This window comes from Aethalodelphis obliquidens, unplaced genomic scaffold (genome assembly GCF_003676395.1).
Source record: "Aethalodelphis obliquidens isolate GAN/ISIS:26980383/991018 unplaced genomic scaffold, ASM367639v1 scaffold57, whole genome shotgun sequence".
NCBI classification, from domain to species: Eukaryota; Metazoa; Chordata; class Mammalia; order Artiodactyla; family Delphinidae; genus Aethalodelphis; species Aethalodelphis obliquidens.
Genome location: NW_020838001.1, coordinates 8,381,899 through 8,405,568, shown reverse-complemented (window position 1 = coordinate 8,405,568; position 23,670 = coordinate 8,381,899). Strand labels below are relative to the sequence as shown.

General features: G+C 44.3%; 1 protein-coding gene across 3 annotated transcripts in view; it reads right to left on the bottom strand.

Annotated features, from left to right (window-relative positions):
- The window catches only part of ZNF217 (zinc finger protein 217), a 39,373-nt gene that overhangs the window by 9,204 nt on the left and 6,499 nt on the right, over positions 1-23,670 (bottom strand). Inside the window, exons 2-3 of one of the 3 annotated variants that reach the window (XM_027086958.1) lie at positions 18,821-18,900; positions 2,832-4,599 (exon numbers count right to left, since the gene is read on the bottom strand). In XM_027086958.1, coding sequence (XP_026942759.1) covers positions 2,832-4,224 — 1,393 coding nt within the window. In that variant the 5' untranslated portion in view covers positions 4,225-4,599; positions 18,821-18,900. Of the gene's footprint in view, positions 1-2,831; positions 4,600-14,995; positions 15,163-15,339; positions 15,539-18,820; positions 18,901-23,670 lie in introns of those variants that run through there. The other 2 variants (XM_027086959.1, XM_027086960.1) reach the window with 2 other exon arrangements.

Here is a 23,670-nt window from a genome sequence, read left to right as displayed (position 1 = left end):
ACTATATAGGGAATTCCCTGGCGGTCCAGTAGTTAGGACTCCACATTTTCACTGCCGAGGGCCCAGGTTCAATCCCTAGTCGGGGAACGAGGCACAGCCAAAAAAAAAAAAGACAGGACTATAAAATCTCTGTCACCCCTAAACTTCCCTGAAGACAATGTAGCCACCTCTAAACCTCTGGACACTCTAAGACAGCAGAGACAACCCTTGATCTAAAAAGGTGTCATGAAGACTTTTAAAAATAATTTACATGAACAACTATTATTAAAGCCATTTATAGCTTAAAGTTGAAAACAATAAAGATAAATTATTTACTCTGCTTTTTGATCTTAAAAGTAAATCTAAAGAAAGCCTGGCTGATATAGTACATAACAATAAAATAAATCTAGACTAGAAGACCACATCATAATATTAATTCATGAAAGTCCATTCCCTAACGCAGAATGCCCAGCTCTCTTTCTGACAATCACACCCAACTCTGTAGCTGGGCTTGCACCTCACTGCAATTTCCTACTTCCAGCTATGTGTCAGGATTTACGGTATGTTGCATCATATCCCAAACGTTATGAAACGCCTTTATTCTAACACAAAGGGCATGAAATGTCCACATCTACCTGGTTCCTGGGAAATGTCCACATCTACCTGGTTCCTGGTCCTTCAGCACCACCTGTGATTTTGCTTGTGCTGCCCTTTAGAGGACTTTTTATAAATAGGCAGTTGAAATCATCCTTGGGAGGTGGAAGACAAGGGTCAATGAACCAATTTTGTAAACAGGGAAATCAGGGCAAAGAAAGGTTAAGCAACACGAAATGGGTCACAGAACAAGGCAGTGGTAGAACCAGACTCAACGCAAGTCTTGGCGCTCCCAACTATCATGGGCTATTCTATCTGCCTGCCGACTGGGCCCAAGTTTTCCACCAAGTTCTGCCCACACCACCTACTGGCAGAATGTGACCGGCTAGCTCATTTCTTTCAGGGCACCGCGGCATCTATCTCACAGGCCTAATTACCTCCCCATTACTGCAGGCCCACAAACAGCACTGCCACTAAGAGGAATCACTTAGAAAACTGGAGGGCTGGTTTAAAGTCATGTTTATGATGTCATTAAGACACCATAATGCGTTTTCTAGATTTCTGAAAAATGAACATTGTAAGCATGCTAAGTGCTAGGTTTCCTGTCTCCCAGGAAACTCTAAACATGCTAAATATTTGATATGAAAACTGCTGCTCTCACACCCATCCTGTGATCAGAAAAAGAACTGGGCACCAGCTTCAGAGAAGATGTATTATCTGGTCACATTCACCCTGGATCTCACACCCGGGGTTCTTAGAGACATCAACACACTGTCAAGTTACAATGCAAGAGGCCAGCATGTTTAAACCCAAGACCAGTCTGTAAATGATACCGTTTCTCTAAGACTAATTCATGATCTCATCATTCCTGTGTTGATTATGCAGGGGTTTATTCAGTGTTCTCCAGCAGCAGAATCCTCTGTTCAAACAAAATATTATTAAATGGGTAGAGAAGCTGTGGTTTACGTGAAGACGGGCACGATCTGAACCACAGGTGGAATTCTCCGCCCTAGATGACGCCCACTGGGACTCAAGAGATAGGTCAACAGGACCTCAGCGATGGCTTCCGTTTCCCATAAATGCCATCAGTACATTAGAATTTTGACTGAGCAAGTGAGATCTTTACATCATCTTTGGTGTGTTCACATTCTCTTTACTTTACAAATTGTTTCAGTGAATGAGCTATGAATGAATACTTGCCCCCAGACACAAAGGATAGGGGACCAGGCAGCACCAAATGGCCTAATACTCTTCCTCTGATTGACAACCATTCCCAGTACTGATCTGTGCCCACAGATATCCGTTTGGAATAAACGTGTGAAAGCTGGCCCTTGACAGAAAGGGAAGTGCACTGCATATAAGGATAACTTGTTTTTATAGATTAAGATCAGAAATGCTGGGAAACTGTAAGGGAAGGCCAGCATCTCTCAACTCTGACACTACTGGTAGGGGTGGGGGGGGGGGGGGCCTGCCCTGTGCCTGGGAGGATGTGTAGTGCATCCCAGGCCTCCACTTACTGGGTGTCAGCGGCACACACACCAACACAGTGGTGACGACCAAAACTGTCTCCAGACAGTGCCAGATGTCCACTGGGGGCAAAACTGCCCCAGCGAAGCAGCGCCGATGCACAAGGTAAAATCATGTGTGTCCTGGGACTTCCCTGGTGGCGCAGTGGTTAAGAATCTGCCTGCCAACGCAGGGAACGTGGGTTCGAGCCCCGGTTCAGGAAGATCCCACATGCCGCGGAGCAGCTAAGCCCGCGAACCACAGCTACTGAGCCTGCGCTCTAGAGCCCACGAGCCACAACTACTGAGCCGCGCGCCTAGAGCCCATGCTCCGCAACAAGAGAAGCCACTGTGATGAGAAGCCCGTGCACCGCAACCAAGAGTAGCCTCCGCTCGCCCAACTAGAGAAAGCCCACGCACAGCAACGAAGACCCAACGAAGATCCAACGCAGCCAAAAATTAATTAATTAATTTAAAAGATTGGTTTAAAAAAAATAAAATAATGTGTGTCTCCTGTTAGCAAAGTATGAAATCACATCACTCTTAGAACAGGAAGAAACCTCGATAAGCCTTATAACTCCACCCTACTGTTACAGAAATGAGAAAGTGAAGGCCCCGAGAGGCTAAGGGACTTACAACAGGGGGATGACACCAGAAACAGCCGGCACTCAAACTCACCTCCCCACCCTGATAACCGGCTAGTGTCCTCTGGCACCGAGCAGAGGAGGGACAGTGCACCACCCAGCAGCTTACCCAGGTGGAGCCCTTCTGGAAGCCCATCCTCGGACCCGTCTTCAGAGCCACCTTCTCGATCGATGGCTCCGTTCTCCTCCAGGGTTGGGGGCAGGTCCGGAGAACAGGTGCTTGGCTGCCTGCCGTCCACTGACATGGGCGGCGACTCGGCATCGGCCCTACGGTCCTTCTTGTGCACCCGGGAGTGCAGGACCAGCTGGTGGTAGGTTCTGAAGGCTTTGCCACACTCGGAGCAATGCGTCGGCTTCTCTTTGTTACTGGCTAACTTGGGGTCTGTGTCCATGGAAGGCACTTCACCGGCGGGGTGTCTGGGCTTCTCCTTATCTTGTGAGAGACCTGGACAACCGCTTTTACTTGTCTTGGACTTTCCGGAACCTTCGGGATGGCTTTTATTCGCGTTCCAAATTTCCCCCAGCTCTTCTTTGTCTGAACAGGACTCATCGTTGTCGGTGCTCCCCTCCTGGCCCGGCTGCTCCTTCACCTCTCGGCACACAGCGACCTTCCCTTTGGTGGCCAGCTGCCAGGCTTGGTAGGTGGTGAACGGGTCCAGCTGAGGTATCCATTTGGCCGGCTTCTTCGCGACCTCAGGGTGAGACCTGGGTCTTAGGTTTAAGAACTGCAGCAACTCTTCCCCCGGAGACGGCATTCCCTCCTGCTGCGTGTCTGTCTGTGAGCTGCGGGTACCGGAAGCAGTGTCTTTGGTGTGCATCTTCCTGTGATCAATGAGACTTTCTTTATTTGGAAACAGAAAGCCACAAACCATGCAGATCTTGTAAGGAGATGAGACGCTCTCAGCCGCGTGCTCCTGCACCACCTCGTTGATGGTCACCGGGCTCTCCAGGCCTGGCTGTGGTCTGCTCTTGGCCCCCGATTTGCCTGTGTGCGTTCGCATGTGATTCTTCAGAAACCAGGGCTCCTTGAATCTTCTGCCACACACATTACACCCGTAAGTGAAAGAGTCCTTGTGTTTCTTCATGTGGATCTCAACGTCGAAGGCGGCTCGAAACGTCTGCCCACACACTTCACAGCAAAGTTCTTCGTTTTCCTTGCAATTCTTATCCTTTGGAGGTTCTGTTCTCACCTGAACTTTATCAAGAGGACTCAGATACTCTGCTTCAACACGCAGAACGGCGGGCTCACAGAGGATAGGCCGATGTTGCATTAAGACGTGTTTATTGAGGTCTTCCGAATGTGTGAAGGTCTGACTGCAAAACATGCAGTCCAAGGGCATATACCCTTCTATTTGGATTATGTTTTTCTCCTGTGTGGCTCTGAAAGGAACAGCAGCGGTTCCTTTTATTGTCATGGCATCATCGATCTCCATTTGGGTGCCAAGAGAATTGCCAATAACTTCTGGTCCATCCATATACATCAAGAGGGATTGAGTTGGCATGTTTCCTGTCTCTTGAGGATTGTATATAAAATTAGAATCTGGGTGAGGAATCTCTGGAGTTGGAATAAGGCCACTTGTAAAGACTTGTCACTCACACGCCCAGCAGCCCGAGGCTTCAAAACTAGAGCAAGTATGTTATGAAAATTCAAAAGAAAGTGTATATTCCTCTGACTTCTTATCTTCAGAAGTCTCAGGAAGCTTAGTGATAAAAACAATCACTGGATCTTTCCACAAACCAGGCAGACAGACTCCCCAGTGCTTGGATTCAGAGGTGAGTCAGCACAAAGCATTAGTTCTCTTTGTCTTCATCAAGTGAGTGATTCAGTTGAGCAAGAAGTCAATTCCAGCAACCTGGAGACAAGGGATTTCCAAAACCTAGAGGAAAAAAAAATAGAAACGGCTATAGCTCCAGTCAGAGAAAAGAGAAGGCTGGCCGATGACTCACAGTGGTCCTTCCCACGAAGCACAGAATGTACCTAATTCAGCTGCTTCACTTTTAACTAATACAGCGCATCCTGTTAAAGTGCTCGTTAATTAAATCATTAGCATTTTATCCAGTCAGTACCCTTATCAAACTGCCAGAAATTCATGCAGTTAAACTGAAAACCTGGTGCTTTAATGATTTACATCTAAAATGTAAAGTTTCAGGACAGAAATTGTCAATTTCAGCTGAGTTTGTTTTAACTGCCATTAAAATGCACATGTGTATCCTTACAAACAACCTGTATAAGTATAGAGACTATAAGAATTGTAAAAAATAACAATAAAAGCACTTTAGGTAAAATTTCAAAAGCCAGAGTTTCAAACTCTCTTACAGACAAATCATACAAGAAACACAAATGCCTAAAAGCACACTCAAAGATTACCCATACATAAGTCAACAACATAAGCACAAGAAAATGGGACCCTTTCCTAAAATCCCCATTCAAGAAACACACCTCAGAACCGCTGCTCCTCCTGGCAAAGCAGAACCTTGATATTGATGTATTTTGGTTCACTGGATATTCTGGCCTTCATTCCACTGCCCAAATCCCAGTTTGCTTTTAACAGCGTCAGGCAGGGTAGGGCTTCCTTGTCCAAACAACAAATATACACAAAGCTACTCTGTGAATGTACACATTTAAAATAAAATCCTCAACATAGCTGGTTCAACGTGGCTTAGTGTTTCATCAGAAAATAGATCCTCTCATTTCTAATCCACCTTTCACATATACACTGACCAGGTAAAAAAATGCATGAGTTGATTTAACTCTACAGGGTCCGATCTAGAAGCTAATTTTCACTCTTGCAGAAGAATTAACCTCTAAAGCCAACACCCTCCACCTTTACAGCAAGCACAGGAATTATTTTTAAATAGTCCCAACTCCTTTAACTGAAGTCAGTTAATTCTACCCAAGAAAACAAAAAGACATGCAAACTATTCCCACCACAGTCAACGTTATATTAAAAAAACACACACAACTTTCCTTCTCTCCACTTCCTCAAAGAGCAAGGAAGGGCCTGTAGGCTCAGAGGAGGAGGAAACATTTCTTCCACTCTTTACGCTCAGAGAAAGAAAATTCTCATACTCCCTGTTATCTTTAGTTTTGAGTAAACTAGATCTTTAACATTAAGCTTTTCTAAATAAGACTGCAGATCAAAGTTTAGGGTACAGAAAGAATGGACTAAAGTGTTTTATCTTAATTTCTTAGTCTTTTATTGCAATCACAGTGGAGGATAAACACATGGGCCGACTACCAGCTGCTGGGTAGGACAGAACAGAACACTCCAGAGACCTGAGTTCCAGTCCTGGCCAAGCCACAACCTTAAAGCTGGCACCACTACATACCGCACCTTTCTCTGTCTACTTAATGAGGGTGGTTAAATTACAGGACCACTTGCCAGGTTCCAAAACTCTGTGGTCCTGGGGTTAGATCTACATTTATGGATAGACATACTCAAAAGAATATTTAATGATTATGCTAATCAAGACGTTAAATGATATTTGGATCTGTGATTGATAATTCGGGTTTCTGTGTAGTCATTTACTCATTCAACAAATATTTACTGAGTGCTAGTGTCCCAGGTAATATTTTAACTGAAGAAAGTAACAGCACACACTCTAGAAAAGCAGTTCTCAAACCCGACAACACTGTTTTCACTGGCCAACAGCTGAATGAGAAAGAGAAAAACTGCTCAATGAGCTCTACACAAAGCTATGTGAATTAATTCCAATCTGAATAAAGATTGTCCTTTATTTAAGGTCCTTTCTACTTTTTGATGCCAAAATACCCTTTTCATAAAACAAGAGTGGCAATTGCAGGCTTTTTTTTTTTTAATGTCCTAATTTGGCAAAATCAAAGTCCCCCAGGTCAGACCTCAACATAATTTTTTTTTTTATAAGAAATTTGACTAGTCTGTGACATTTTTAAGTTTGGGGGAACTCCACTTTTCTATAAATGATCTTTCCCCAAAAGACACCAATCCTAAACTCAGTATCTGGATCAAACATGATGTGGGTACATCCCTATTATTTCCCACATTGGGTAACAGCATATACTGGAAATTCCTGTCTTAGAAAGACAATTTAGTTTCAACTCTATCTCTGAAATGTTAAATATCTGGGTTAAGTAAGTCATCATCAGCTTCCAACACAAGACCTAAAGGATTGGTAAAGGAGGGTAGTGGGAAAAACCTTCGGAGAAAGAAGAGCTTCAGTTTTGCCCAAGAGGGTGAACAGGAGGGAGGGAAGGATGTCCCAGGCCAGGGAATCTTGGGGTGCAGTCAGCTGGGGAAGAAGACCCTCCCAGGCAAAACCCAAGGACTTCTTCCTCCAGGGAAGTTTCTGGGACAGATTCTGATGGTCATTAACTGTGCCCAGCTGTCCCCAGCACTAGGGTCACAAGCAATCCTTACTATTCTCCCAAAAGATACGAAAACTATGGGCCACTCCCTTTAAAGTAAGATCCCAGGGGCAGAGATCCTGTCGGCCTGGCTCACTGCTGCCCCCCAGTGCCTAGAGAGGGTCCCTGGCACAGGGTGAGGCTCTCAAGAAACACCACATAATCAGTACAGGTAGAGAATGAGTACGTGCATTTTTGGCCACAGTCACCAACCGTAACTGACTTGATATTAAAATTAACTTGAACGTTCATCAAGACTTCTACACAGCTATCTGAGGCTGCCATCTAATTGCCATTTTCTGCAATGTTAAGAGTATAATAAAAAATGAATCATATATAATCATACCATAAAGTTAACTAGTAGAAGCAAAACTGCATCACTTGGCTTTATAACCACTCTCCTTATTGACCTACCAAACCCAAAATGCAGGGCCTGCTAGGGACATCTCTCTAAGCAAATACCCTCAACTCGACTTAGAAAACTAAATGCAGACAAAACACTTCCTTAAACTATACATCAATAACTACACTCAAAATCAGTCTGCTCAACAAAAATCTTTATAGAGTGCCTGTAATAATAAAGACTTTAATAATAACAGAACTTAAGGAAACCAGACATCGTAACCTAATTACTGGTAACAGCAACATATCACCATTCCAACTGAGGGAAGTGTGCACACACAGGCTCCCCAGCACTTTCGGCGTTTCCATGTATGGAGCACACGGACGCCAACAGTACGCCAATGGCACTGCTGATAAAGTGAATTGTCTGTCTCGACAAAGAACTGGAGATGGAGGGGGTAGGGAAGACGTTATAAACCAACACCTACAGTCTAACTGCTTTTAGTTTGAAGAAAAGTGAGCATTCTGAACACACTCAGCTTATTGAAAGGCGCTCAGCAAAAATGTTTTTCAACGTCTAAAACAAGTTTTCTTAACCTTTACTCAGGTTAATGACAGCACTTGACCATCAGCCAGACACACCTAAGGCACCTAAGGCAAGAGGTTATTTAGTATAATCTAATATTTTGAGCGAATACTAGGGTTTAATTTATACTGTGATCACTTAAGTAGATACTTTTTTCTAATTCACCACAACATAAGCTTTGAAAAGAATAGAAGCCATAACTGCTACAACCACCTGAAATATAAGTCTGGTGTTCTTTAGGTCATTTATCTCTTTTTAAAGCAGATATTCATCTGTGAGTAAATTTACTATGAATTCTGCCAATACCTATCGACCTTGAAATTAGCAAATATTGATACTACCCAGTATACAATGCTTAATGAAAAGCACCATAATTTGTGCTTAAGCACAGTAAATCAGAGGTGAATGCCAGCTTGCTGACAATGTTAATTTGGAAATACTGTTCTTAATGTACAGCTGTACTCAAACTGTCGCCTTTAGAGACCCCACATCCCTACCTCGGCTGAACAGGTTATCTGACATGTCTTGGCATGGAGTATTTATTACCATATTATGGAGCAATAAGGTATTCAAGGCCCTCAAAACCTGTCAAACACACTTAAAAATTCTATTTATAGTCAAGTAATTTGCAGTATTCCTACAAATCTACTCCCCCTACCACCACCCAAGTTACCTAAGCGTCCAAATAAATGATCACTAAAACATTCAGTCTAAACAAACTACTAGTCTCCGGCCAATTCATTTGTATCCTTTAAACTTCAAAATTATCTCCAAGATGTGGTTAGGAAACTGCCGGTTTTTCTATAGGTTTCCCTTCTCTATTTTGCACATACTATTTTTTCCTTAATCTGACAAGTGAAGAGAACTCTACAAAGTAATCTACAGTAGCAATCAAAACCTACAACTTTAAATCCTTCAACACTATTGCAAGGAAATCACCAAGGTCACACCCACTGAACAGATGGCCAACCCAACTTCCCCAACATAGCTGTGGAAAGATGTTTAAAAGTTAAGCGAGAGAGAAAGACTAAAATATTCGAAGTTTACATTCAACATTACAATCTATTCGAAAGCAAATGATTGTTCAAAGGCAAGGCTTGCGAAGATCCGATGGGATAAAGGCTCATTTTCTTGAAATTCTGTGTAGGTGCTCGGTGCTACATGGGATTAGAGATCGAAGTAGGATAAAAATATATTCCTACTAGCATATTTCAGCGTCATGATTAAGAACTCTGCCTGAATCCTCCTAAATTAATTAAGCTTGATAAACGATCTTAATATGAACTTAAAACACCACATATTTTTAGTTTTAGTATTATCAATATTAACAGATACTGTGGCCTGTAAACTGGCTTTTAAAAATTCCATCTTGACGTGAAAAAAAGAATTATAAGGGAAATTAATTGTTTTAATTTTTACTTAAGCAAGATTAAGCACACTGCTATCGTGAGTTTCTATTATTACCACTTAACCAGTACTACCTTAAGTATTTTGCAAAGATTTTGGACAGGACTAACTTCAGAGAGATTTCAACAAACTAAAAAAAAAAACAAAAACTACCTGTATTCTTTAACTCTCTACAAAGAAAACACTGCACACACACACACACACACACGTGTGTATATGTATATCTGTGTGTATATAACACACACAGATATACAAATCACTATAACCATCATATTACCCATTACCCTACACAACTACACCTCTTTTTCCACAGTGCCTAATGGTGAATGTTCTTAATTATAGCCAATTTAACCAACTTCAGATTATATGTAAACAAGGGCAATGCCTTTTAAGGCATGAGATCTTTCTTTAGCCACATTTAAATATTCCCCTCCCCATCTCTGTTGAGTAAATACTAAAGCTGCATGTCTGGCTCTTTCAAATCACCTATTTGCTCTCAAAAATAAGAAAAAAAAGTCTCCCTTCAATTAATACAATCACTGCTCAGTAGACTTATATACTGAACTGAAAAGAACTTATCCACTAATTTAAAAAACACAAAAACACTTCTTCTGGTATAACTGAACTGTTCTGAGGTTATCCTGATTTGTTACAGGTAGGAAATATAAAAACAAGTGTTCTTCCTAATGCTGACTCAGGAACAATACATATGTGGACTCTCAATTTCCAGTCCATAGAACTATATTTTAAATTCAGAAGGTTCCCCGACACACTAGAAACTAATGAACACCAACACAAAAAACATTACACGAACCCGTTAAAAAACTAGCAGCTCACTCCACGATTGCTCTCCCATAGCAAGTGGAGGGCCGTACAGGCCAAGAGCAACTCTGGTAAAGCTCGAGGACAAAGGGTAAAGAATTAAACTAATTCTCTCATACAACTTATTAAGCTGTCTTTTTGGGTTTAGTAATTTTATTTCTCAACTTTATCACAAAATTACCAAACTGGCCCCAAATTTCCAGTAACTCAGTTATGTTGTTACCCTGGGCAGGAAGTTATGGGGATGTTCAGAAGAGTCCGTCAACAAATGTTCAAATATAAAGTGTTCTAATGAGCATTCCAGCCCGAAGCGTAAATGAGCAACGTGTGGTGGCACCTGGCTGACAGGGGCTGCCCCTCTATTTACTGGGAAGATAGATTTATACAAGAATTGAGCTTACTTATCAATAGCTGCCGATTTTAGGAAAGGATGGTCCCTGTCCTCCCACTTCCTCAAAGTCAGATTTCTATCTGCCCTCATGGTCTCAATTCCCAATCCTTTGCCCTACATACCACTGCAAATTTGCCTAACCATAGTATCAGTTGGAGAAAAATAATCCAGATCACCTTACTGCCAAAAGTCAACATTTCACCAACATTTCAGAAGGTTTTATACTGCCCCAAATGAGGCCATTCAGCTATGATGATCAAGCTTCCCTCCCGCAGATTTAAGAAATTTCCTGCTGTCTTTGTGTAACTCATTCTTTCTTCCACGTGCATTTAAACTAGTCAGCACCCCTCCCCCAAAGATCTGAAGATGAGGCATACAAATCAAGACTCTTCCACTGTCACGACTTTCCTTTACAGGCTGTAACTAAACTCTTCACTATTTAGAGTATTTAATATGATTGGATTCCTCTAATTCCACTTCAGTGGCTGTTCTGTAAATACCTTCCAGTTTTTTTTTTATTCTGCAGCACACCTCAGCAATTTGAAAACTACTCAGTATATTCCAAATAAAGTCATTTAACTTAAAATCTCTTTACATTTATTTTATTCTACAGGAATGAATACTCAGTTTATCCAACTGTCTCATGTGTTTCATTCTTACTGTGTAATTCTGAAGCTTGAAAATACATAGCCATTGTTCAGTTCTTTGACTTCACCTTTCCAATTCATCTATTAAACACACTATTACACAATTAAACTGAAATTAGAAATGAACCATTTAAAACAAGTCATACCCAGCAAGCTAGAAAACGCTTACAGGCCATAGTGGCATCTGTGAGCTGGAATGATCTGAATTGACTTTTCTTTTTTTTTTTTGAGCAAATGGAAACAAAGCTTCATGTAAAATGTAAAAAAGGTCCAATCATTTATAGTCTTAAGAGAGATAAAAGTCTATCTTTTTTTTAAAGTAGTAGACTGTAAGCAGTAAAGTATCATTAAAACTACTCAAAAGTTCTTATCAACCAATATCATGTTTGCGACAACTGTGAGAAAAGAATGTAATTTTACAAAGTGGGAAAACAGCACATCTTTTGGGACCCCTGAGGCTCTAATCAAGCGTATCAGAATTAAGAGTGCTCTGGGTTGGCAAAGCAACCCTGCTGTGGCAAAAACAGGCCATTTCATCATAAATGTTGTTAAAAGAGAAAGAAGTGATTAGCATTTATCTGAAATGAGGAGACAGAGGGACTCTGTCCTTGCCAGGCCATTATATTCCTTAATTATTTCATCAGTTTGTAAGTGACTTGATGACTGAGTCTTATTTCCAGATTTCCTCTTGAAAAGGACCACTGGAAGGGGTTTTTATTAAAACAGGGGCTGCTATTTCTCCCTGAAGTTCCACTGCCAAAAATGGAGGATTATTAAGAGAACGCAGACCGACCTCCACCTTAAACCTTTACTGGGAAAGTCAAAACCATCACCCCTCCCTCTTCCTCCCCTACTTGGAAAAAAAAAAAAACAACCAAGCTGTTATCTAAATCGATTCTTCAGGACAAAGGAGCAAAACATTTTCTACAAGTTTTATCTGAGTGGTGTATTAGTTCCTTTTTTTGATTAAGAAGTGAAAGGGAATAATATGAACCCAAGACAACTACTAAACTTCGATCTCACAAGTTATTAAAAACACACAGCAAAGGTCAAACGGCAGTGTTCGACGGTGTTGTGAAGATAAAAGGACTGAAAGAAGTTGGACACGAAAGAAAAAAGTCTGTGTCCTTTACCTAGAAAAGTCATAATCTTCCCCTACTCCCTCCTCCAGCATGCAAAATCAATGTGCAATTCTAAAGGAGCAGCCTCCCTCGTCTCGCCAAATAATTAAAATTCCAAACAATCGGATTATTAACCCTATTCTACCAAACAAGCCAAATAAATGATAAATTTGGCCTGTAGCTATTGACAACTGAATTTTTAAATAAGTCCCTACCTCTGGAATTCAGGATTTATATAACTGATTTAAAATGGCAGCAATGTGGGGTGGGGGTCGACTTCCACTAAAACACCAGGATTAAACACACACACACACACACACACACACGCACACGCACACGCACTACTACAGTCTTTAGAATACTAAACAAAACAGTATCTAAAATAAACAGGACTTCTCAGAAAAAGTCATCTACCATTAAGGACACACCTTAAAAGTTCTTAGCACACATTAACTAAGCAAGCACAAACTAGTGGTTTGACTGTTACACTTTTCAGACAAAAAGCAATTAGGTTATTGCTCTACACTTGTCACTACTGCGCTAAAGACTTTTTAGAAAATCTAAATCTATTACTCATTCTCAAAGTATTACAAAATTCACTATTTTAAGTCTTATTTGCTATCAATCAAGACGGTCCATCCATTCCAGGGGGGAAAAAGTACAGTCGAAAACATTTTAAATGTACTTCTTGACACATACAAAAGAGAAGGTACAGGCCCCCTAAGGACCCCTACCTAGTGGCCAGGCCTGGCTGGCAGCTGCTGTTACCCTGCCTTTTCTTTTGTTGGGCTTAATCTCATGTCAACTCATTCAACCAACTCAAAAGCGATGAAGACATAATTGAATCAACCTGAACTAAATCAGACCTAGGCTTCTTAAAACATACACCTTAATGATTCCAAACGATCTAGAAAACTAGGAAACCTGCTCGTTTGCACGGCGGTCAATAACATAGGACCCCAGACCGACCAAAGAACCACTGCACCCGCCTGTCTTTAATACACGTGAAGGAATGTTCAAGCTTAACGCTCCAAGCCCTATAGGCTGATCCAGAAAGATAAATTGAGGCTCAAGGAATTTCAAAGGGGAACAACACAGCAAAGCCTCAAACTCTGAAGTGACTATCCTTTTCTTGGAAAAAGCAACAAAATGAGAGAAAAAAAAGTTTACACTGCTCCAAGTGTGAACAAGCTGCTTGGGGTCCCAGAAGTGGCCACTGGTGGCCCTCTCCTGCTCTCTTTAATAAGCCCTGGGGGGAAACTGCCTCCCCCCCCCCCCCCCCCCCCCACCCACCCGCCCAAGAATGCGGCTTCCCGTCCTCGGTGGCCCCACCCTGAATCCTAAAATGTGGGCTCCAACCCGGGACTTGAACTTCTATTCCGATCCCCGGGGCGCAGGTACCGCGGCCTGCGCACCCCGCAGGCCTGGTCTGGCCCCCTCGGAGCAAGACCGCCCGGGCCATCCCAAATCCAGCCTCCCAGGGCCCCCAGCAGCGCCCTCCTCCCCCTCTCCCTCCCCATCCCGTGCGGCTCGCATTTTGGGGCCAAATCAAGAGTGAAGAGGGCTCTACATCTGAAACTGAGCGGTCTCGCCACTCAGCGCCTCCTGGCAGAAACTTCCCTTTTAAAAAAAAAAAAGAAACACTTTTAGGCTAACATTTCAATCCCTCCTGCCCTTTAGAGTTCCTAGTTCTGCTTCCAGCTGGCTTTGCGTCTCCCACTAGAATTGAGTGATATATTCTTAAAGCATTTAAGGGTTATTAAAAAAAAAAGTTAAAAAAAATTTTAAAATTAAAGGGGGGAAAAAAAACCCCTCATCACACATCCAGGAAACGCAGCCCGGTGCACCGCCTGCTCAGGGGTGGGCAGAGGACCGGGACTCCCGGGGACGGATTTGGGGGCGCCCGGAGGGCTGGCTGGGGTGCGCGGCCGGGTCCGCGGCGAGGCCAAGCCCCTCCCTTGGCCCCTGTAGACGCGCCCTCCGCCCGGCCCGTGCGGACGGTCCCGGCCATTGTTTGCGGGGGATGCCTGTTAGGACGCATTGTTTTGGCTGTTTCCAACTTGCCCCGGCCCCTCTCGGGCCATAGCAGGGGACCCCGCGCCGGCCCGCTCCCCTCCGCCCGCGCCCCACGGCAGAGTTGGCAAACGGGGAGACCTGCCCGGCGGAGCCACCCAACTTTTCAGAAACAGCCCCCCACGCAGCCCCCGAGCTCCCTCCGGCGGGCCCCTGGCTCCCGACCCAGGGAAGGGGGCACTTCTCCGCCCCCAAGCCATCTAGACTGTTTCCCAGAGTAAGTGTGATGGTCAAACACAGTCTGTGCACACCGGGGGCTCGCCCGACACCTTCTCGCCAGTGGAATCGCTCAGAAGCCAGGAGGGGAGGGGGCGCCCTAGAGGAGCGAAATAGAGAGTAGGAACGGTGGGGGGGGGGGGGCCGGCGGGGCGGGGGAACCGTCCGGGGAGGGGACGAGATAACGAGCACGGGAAACTCGAGGGCGGGCTCCGGGGACGCCGGAGGGGCGAGACGAGGAGCCCCCTGGGGCCCCGCGGGGGCGGGGGGCGCGCCCCCTTTACCTGCGGCTCCGGCTCCTCGGCCATTTCCTCGCTCGGCGGCGGCCGGGACTGAACTGACACCACACGAGCGAGCCGAGGTTTGAATGAGGAGGGAGCAGGCGAGGAGGGGAGGGGGCGGGGAAGGCAAGAGGGAGGGGAGGCGACGGGGAGTTTCTCTCGGCCTTTTGTGCGGACACCTCCCGGATTCCGCGCCCGCACCGGCCCCCCAAAAGAGACTTGGGGCCACTGCGCGAGAGGCGAGGCCATCCCCCAGGGCGCCTCGGGGCTTCGCGCCTTGAAGTTCCCCCCAAAAGGATCGTCCCCCACCCCCACCCCCGCCTGGAGGATTTGGGGGCCGGGCTCACCTCAGGCGCGGGGCTAAGGTGAGCGGGGCGGGGGTGCTCACGGGGGTCAAAGGCGCGGGCGCCCCCTACTCGTCTGCGCGAGGACAGTGCAGGCGCGGGGGGTCCCTAGAGCCGCCGGGGCGCGGCGCGTCAGGCGCAGGGGGACTGTTCGGTCAGAAAGTGCTCAAGGAGCAGCTGTTGCGCCCTCCCTCGGCCCGGCCGCTCGGAGACGCCCCGCCTCCTGCCTTCACCGGCCGCCCGGCCACGCCCTCTGCCACGCCCCCACATCCACGTGATCTGCGCAGGCGCGCCCCTGCCCCGCCCACCGCCACGGACCTCCGCCTCCCGGACGCGAGCGAGCGGCCGAGCGCGCGCACTCCCTGTTCTCGCCCTGCCACTCCCGCGCACGCGCGCGCCTTCCACCACCCCCACACCCCCCGCCTCCCGCCATCCGGCTTCACGTGGCCCGCGCGCGCCCCGGCGGTTCCAGTGACAGGTACGCGGGGAGGGGGCCACGAGGGCAGTGCGCAAGCGCAGTTCCAGGCCTCTGCCTCGCCGCTTCCCCCTCCCATGCAAGGTGTGCCCAGGCGAGGGGAGGGGCTGGTCGCCCGAACTCCTGGGTCATCCTGCATTACCAACAAACGAAAAGCCTTTACCCCCATTTGGGTAGGTTAGAAGGCAACTGTGCACAAACAACATTTTTTCAAATTTTCTTCAAGCATGAGAAAGGTCGATAAGATGATTAAAATATTTTTTAAATTAGTATCTCCGTAAAGCTACTTTTAGTTGTTCCTATTTTTCTGAAAGGGCTGAGCTTGCGCTGCTATAACTTGAGGTTTCTAAACTTGGCCTAGATGCCAAGAATCCACTTGGCTTTGATAGAAATCCACGTGGATGAAACCAGGCTTAAAACTGGAGGGAAAAAAAAAAAAACTAGCCTTCCCCCTCCCCTTAATTGAAAGCGTTTCGCAGCTATTCTTTTTATTTGCTCACTAAAAAAGAAAAGGTTATGATTCCGAAGGCCAGTGATATTCCCCCATTTTAAGTAAGCCCCAAGGAGGAACCAAAGAAGCAACACTCATATCCACCAAGTTCTCTGCCCCAAGATGCAAACGAATGCAAAAGTAAAGGGTGCTATGTTAAGTCACCACAAAATAGCCAAGTTTGTTTTGTTGTGTTTTTTTTATTGGCCTTTGGTGTGTCCAAAATGGAAAAACTTAAAACATATCAAGAAAGGCCCTTGAAGTATATTTTTAATAAATCAGGACAAAAAAAGCCCTACATAAATGCTCCGCTGGTGAGCAGTGCAATCCTTAATAAGTAGGAAATGGAACTTGAGAGACAGTTTCTCAGCAAAGGGGAAGAATTTGCCAAGTGTGATGTTTTGCTGTCATTTTATATATAACTACTAACCCCACATATGGTCTGGTTAGTCTTTTTTAAAAAGGAAGTGAACCAATTACTTACTCACACTTAATTAATTAGCAGTTCCAGAAGTAGATTCTTAAGCCAGAACTCTTTTTTTTTTCCCTCACTCAAGTACACTGATATTGATCACTTCTAGTACTAGAGTTCCTTTTCTCAGGGAAGATGAATATCTTTCTTTAAAATATTTTTTAAAGTCTTATAGTCACATACCAAAATACAGTCCATAGACATACTCTTCCTAAACAAGAAACTTCATTTAACTTACCAAAACAAATGACTTCGGGCACTGCTACAAAACAAAGAAACTATGAACAAGTGAAACCAAATTGAGTCTTCACATAAGTGTAGCCTCACTCTACATGTTAATAGATAACCTTTGAACTCTGAAACCTTGAAAGCTGTAAACACAATAGCACTGGTAGTTAAAAATCCTAGTGTCAAAATTGAGCAAAATAAAAGTCCAAACTTTTCAGTAGGAATAGGGAAACAATCAAATGTTTTGACAAATGATCGTTTCACTAAGAACAATGAGGCTCCTGGCCCTCAGACCTTGTTGCTACTGAATTATTTTCTGAGCAAAAAATGGTACTTTTCCCTATGCCCTCTCAAAACTACCACTTTGTGAGCATAATAGCATCATATGGTTTGTTAGTTACTGTTTCTCTCTCCTCCCTCCCCCCCCCACCCCGGCCCGGCAAAAAATAAAAAATAGAACAACAAAAAAACCATACTGTAGATTTTCAAATTGAAAGTAATTTTATTAACTGATCTATCCGCTAAGCGTTTTATAGGCGATCTTACGTTTGAGCAAAGAATTACAAAGAACCTTATTCCTGGAGACGTGCCAACAAAACTGGGAAGTCGTTGAAAAATTCTGCCAATGGCTGAGTGCTGGGTTGCAAACACATACTGTGTTTTTAAATGGACATAGAGTGATCTGAATGCGCTGTAAGGGCGTCTGTGGGACACATTCCGGCCCCTTAGAAGGTGGAGACTCACACTTAAGATTTACTTGGAAAGCGTGTATAGTTAAAACAATTAAGAATGAAAACTCCAAAAGCAACAGGAGGACGCCAGGAACATTCGGTTTTGTAGTAAAGCCAGGAACTCATTATTATCGTATGAAATGAAAATCGAAAATCGAACGTTGGTCTCCATATACTTAGCTCCGCCCACACATAATCCTGTTTCGCCCCCCCGCCCCCCCCCACCCCAGCTAGACTATCTCTAAAGGAGTCAGGTGCTGCAGAGACGCAGGCGACACAAACAATGGAACCAGAAATGTCCCTTCAAATGTGAGCTGATGCTCGGCACACGTTATTCGGGGAGAGAACGAAAGACCCCACTTCACCTCTTTTTAATGCGACGCACATCACCTACACCTCATTTTTCACAATTATCCAAACAGACCAGCCCCCCTTAAGATCTATTTCCCAGTGTATGCTTATAAAATCGCACCATTATCTCTGATCTAATCCCAGTGATAGGAGCCCTCTGGCTTTAGTTAACTTCTGATTTTCTCTCCAGCTCCTGCCTGCCACCGCATTCTCAGATCTAACAACAAAAAACCCTTCTAATTTGCTATATTTAACATTCATTGGAATCATCTTTTGAGAGTTAGCCTTCATTAGCAGAGGAGGATGCCGTTATGATCTTCTTATTTTCGCAAGTATTTATTTTACTGTGGAACTATTATAGAGAAACGATTTGGAAACTGTATGTAAATCCCTGGAGCTGAAACGGAGCCAACACAGACTTAAAAGAATTCAGTGTTCAGAGCAGGAAAACCTGAAAAACTGCAGTGAGGAGTTAGCAGGAAAAGAAAATGAAAAAGTTAGGCAAACCTGCCAGCTCTGCAAACTACAAGGGACATTTGAGAAGGAAATGAAGAAGGGCAGCTCTTTTAACAGGACAGAATGCACTAAATGAAGTAGAGATCACCAGCGACTCCAGGGAACACCGAACTTCTCTCTTTCCTGTTAAGTTTATTCATCCCATTCAAGTCATCTCACAATTTTAAACGCCCTACAAAACATCATAATAATACATGATAAAAATAAATAGCAGAAATTACCTTGCAGAAGTGGAGGCAGGGTCTGGAACCAGGAGGCTTTCTCTCCCTGAGTTGGCCGGTCCACCTGACTCGGAACAATACTGGAAGAGATGTGATTGCTGGTTTTTATAAGCAAACCAAAAAAGGGAGGGGCCAAGAATAAGGCTCAGTATAAATAGAGGTTTAGATGCAATCCCAGCTTGACTAACCAATCATGGCTGTGTCTGTCCCATTGGCAAATTTGGTGAGTACCCTGCCCCACTTTACAAGCACAACTTCTATGCATCTTCTCTAATATCCTGGATGGTTTTCCAAGGCTGACTCCACTCAAACTGTCACTGTAAACTTCCTTTAAAAATTACACGGGTCACAAATAAAACAAACTAGAGAATATAACAAAAAAGAAACACTCAGATATAGAGAACAAACTAGTGGTTACCAGTAGGCAAAGGGAAGAGGGGGAGGGGCAAGAAAAGGAGAGGGCATTAAGAGATACAAACTACTATGTATAAAATAAATAAGCTACGAGGATATATTGTAAACACAGGGAATAGAGCCAGTATTTTATAGTAACTGTAAATGGACCTTTAAATTTTTTGAATCACTATGTTGTACACCTGAAACTTATATAACACTGTACATCAACTATACCTCAATTAAATATATATATATATATATATATATAAAGTACTAGGGATGCAATATGCAACATGATTAGTATAATCAACACCGCTGTATGTTATATATGAAAGCTAAGAGAGTAAATCCTGAGTACTCATCACAAGGAGAAAAAGTTATTCTTTTTTTGTGTGTGTGTCTATATGAGATGATGGATGTTCACTAAACTTATTATGGTCATCATTTCGTGATTGTGAAAAGTCAACCATTATGCCGTACGCCCTAACCTTACGCAATGGCATATGTTGAATATATCGCAGTAAAACTAGAAGAAAAATAAATTACAGGGGTCATGTAACTTTTGGAGCACCTCTTTAAAGCTTTTGTACTCATCTAATATTCCAAATGGGGAGCTGTGGGGTGAGCGGGAGGTGACGGAAGAGGAAAGTAACTAACATCTATTGAAATGCAATTTTCATCATCATCTCAATAAATGGAACCATCTTCCAGCCACCCATGTAAGCCAAAACCTGGAAGTCAAACTATGATATTTCATCTCCAGCCCCACCTCCCGTCTCTCTCTCTCTCTCTCTCTCTCTCTCTCTCTCTCTCTCTCTCACACACACACACACACACACACACACACACACACACACCTTTAATCCATCAGCAGGGCCTATAATTTCTATCCTAATATATCTCAAATCTCTAACACAAGGCTACTGCACAGGACCACGATCTCTCACTCCTCCAAATATACCAAGGTGTCTCCAAGCTTCTTCCTTTCTAGGTTTGCCTTAGCTATGTTCTTCACCCATAGCCCAAGAGATCTTTCACAGTGTAAATCAGATCGTGTCACCACCCTGCTTAATGGCTTCCTATTGCCTCAGGAAAAAGAACAAACTCCAGAGCCTGCCTGCCAACCCTGTAGATCTGGCCCCTGCCTAAGTCTCCAGCCTCAAGTCTTGGCAAGCCCTCTGCTTAGAGCTCTAAGCTCCAGCCAGAAGGCCTTCTCTCTGACCCAGAGGATCCAGCCCTGTGTTTCCCTTTGCCTAGTTCTATCTCTCCAGTCTTTCAGGAAATCAGCTTCTATTCCCCCTGAGAGGTTTAAACTCTGGGCTCTCTGGGGGGAGGCCCTCTGACAAGGTGTTGGAAGGTCTTCTCTCCAATAGTCCAATCTTGGGCTCAAACGTTCCTGCTCCAACCTCTTGACAGTGCATTAATCCTAGAATAATATTTAATCTTCATGGGTTTCAATTCCTGATCCATAAAATGTGTGATAAAGAAGAAAAAGAAGATGGGGGCTTCCCTGGTGGCGCAGTGGTTGAGAGCCCGCCTGGCGATGCAGAGGACACGGGTTCGAGCCTTGGTCTGGGAAGATCCCACATGCCGCAGAGCAACTAGGCCCGTGAGCAACAACTACTGAGCCTGCGCGTCTGGAGCCTGTGCTCTGCAACAAGAGAGGCCACGACAGTGAGAGGCCCGCACACCACGATGAAAAGTGGCCCCCGCTTGCCACAACTAGAGAAAGCCTGCACACAGAAACGAAGACCCAACACAGCCAAAAATAAATTTTAAAAAAAAAGAAGAAGAAGATGATGGAGGAGGCGGGGAAGGGTGAGGTAAATTTTTTTTTTTTAATTTTTTAAATTAAAGTATAGTTGATTTAGGGACTTCCCTGGCAGTCCAGTGGTTATGACTCAGCACTTTCACTAAGGTGGCCTGGGTTCAATCCCTGGTCAGGGAACTATGATCCTGCAAGCCTCTTGGTGTGGCCCCCCCCCAAAAAAAAGTATAGTTGATTTACAGTATTATAATATATTAGTTTCAGGTATATGACATAGTGATTCAAAATTTTTGTAGATTATACTCTATTTAAGGTTATTATAGGGACTTCCCTGGTGGTCCAGTGGTTAAGACTCTGTGCTTCCAATGCAGTGGGCACGGGTTCCATCCCTGGTCAGGGAACTAAGATTCCATGCCATGTGGTGTGGCCAAAAAATTTTTTTCAATTTTTAAATTAAAAAAAAAATTTATTATATTGTTGGCTATATTCCCTGTGCTGTATAATATCAATATATTCTAGTAGAAGAAAGTAGATCTTAAAAGTTCTCATCACAAGGAAAAAAAATATTTGTAACTATGTGAAATGATTCATGTTAACTAAATGTATTGTGGTCACCATTTCAAAATGTATACATATACCAAATTACTCCATTGTATACCTTAAACTTATACAGTGCTATATGTGAATCATATCTCAATAAAACTGGAAAAACTATATAATAATATAATTATATTATTTATATAAATAGTATTTCTGTTTTCATAAGACTCTTGGGAAAATTGAGGCACACTGTGTAAAGCTTGTAAGCCCAGAGTTTTGCAGGCCTGGCACTGTTCTAGGCACTGGAGCTAGAGCTTACAGTAAGCAAAGCAAACGCAGTTCTTTCTGTTCTGGAGCTTACCTTCTAGAGGGAGGCAGGCAATACACAGGCTCAGTGGAGAGGGGAAGGTGCCTGCTGTTTTTTGGACTGGGGCTCCCTGAGGAGCAGAGACCTCCAGGAAGTCCAGTGGCAAAGCATACTAAGGCAGGAAGCAGAAGGTGAGAAGGCTAAGGGCGGAAGACAGGCTGACCTAGGGAAAGCACTGCAAGGAGGCCAGTGCATCGGGGCCCAGCGGGTGAGGACAGGGGAGCAAGGAAATAATAAGGCAGGACCTTGTAAAGACAGAGGGAAGGACTGGGTTTTTTTGTTTGTTTTTTTTGGCCGCATCACAAGGCATGTGGTATCTCAGTTCCGGACCAGGGATAGAATCCATGCCCCCTGCAGTGGAAGCTCAGTCTTAACCACTGGACGGCCAGGGAAGTCCCAAGGACTGGTTTTTGACCCTGGTAGCAGTAGGATATCAAAGATGGTCAGGGACTTCCCTGGTGGCACAGTGGTTAGGAATCTGCCTGCCAATGCAGGGCACCCGGGTTCGAGCCCTGGTCCAGGAGGATCCCACATGCCATGGAGCAACTAAGCCCGTGTGTCACAACTACTGAGCCTGCAGTCTATAGACACAACTACTGAGCCCGCGTGCCACATTAAAGCCCACGCGACTAGAGCCCGTGCTCCGCAACAAAGAGAAGCCACCGCAATGAGAAGCCCGCGCACCACAGCGAAGAGTAGCCCCCGCTCGCCGCAACTAGAGAAAGCCCGTGTGCACAGCAACGAAGACCCAACACAGCCAAAAATAAATAAATGAATAAATTAATTAATTAAAAAAAAAAAAAGATGGTCAATTCTCTGCTCTCATTTTATTTGCTGTATCTGCAGCCCTCGATAGAGTCAACCCTGTCCTCTTCCTTGAAACACGTTTCCCCTGATTTGGAACGCCGCGCTTTCCTGATTTCCACCAGTCCTCACTGGCTGCTCCTTCATCCCCTCTGCTGGTTCTTTTCCCCGGACTTCCAGGCTCTGAAGTGCCCCAGGGCCCAGTGCTGGAGCCTAGTCTTTTTCCTACTCATTCCCTAAGTATTTCATCCAGTCCAATGGCTCAAAATACCATCTATAAGGCTCCTAAATTTATATATTTCCCACCCAGACCTCTCCCCTCAAATCCCAAAATATATTTCCAGCTGTCTACTCCAGCTCCATTTAGATGTCCAGAAATTATTTCTAGATTTCAACCTCAGACCTTCTCCCACAGTCCTCCACCATAATGAATACATAAGATCATAGAATTGCATGAGACTCTCCAGGAAGGGAATGTAGATGGAGAAGAAAGCGTAGGTAGAGAGCTGGGTCAGCCACCGACATTGGATCGTGCATCCCTGCCAGGTACCCCCCGAGCTCAAACCAATGCAATTATACTCATCACACATTATAGTAATTATTTCTGCCTGTCCTCCTCCCACTAGAGTCTAAACTCCATAGAAATACATGATACTGTGATTTGTTCTCTGCTGTATCTCCAAGTCTTAGTATGATGCCTGTCTATAGCAGGGATCAATAAATGTGTTCAAGACGAATATAGAAATAATACTAATGCACAGAACTCAGCCGCAGGGAGATCCAGCCAAAAGGGACCTGAAGTTTGGGTGTTCAGGCCAGTCACTGGGGTCTTGGCTCAGTTTTCTCATCTGTAAAATGGGGCTTCTAACCTCTGTTTGACCTACCTCATTGGATAGTGGGGCTGCCCCCGTCATACCACGGGGAAGCTCTGTGCTGTATAACAGCAAAGGGTCGTTTTTACCATGACTCTTGTCT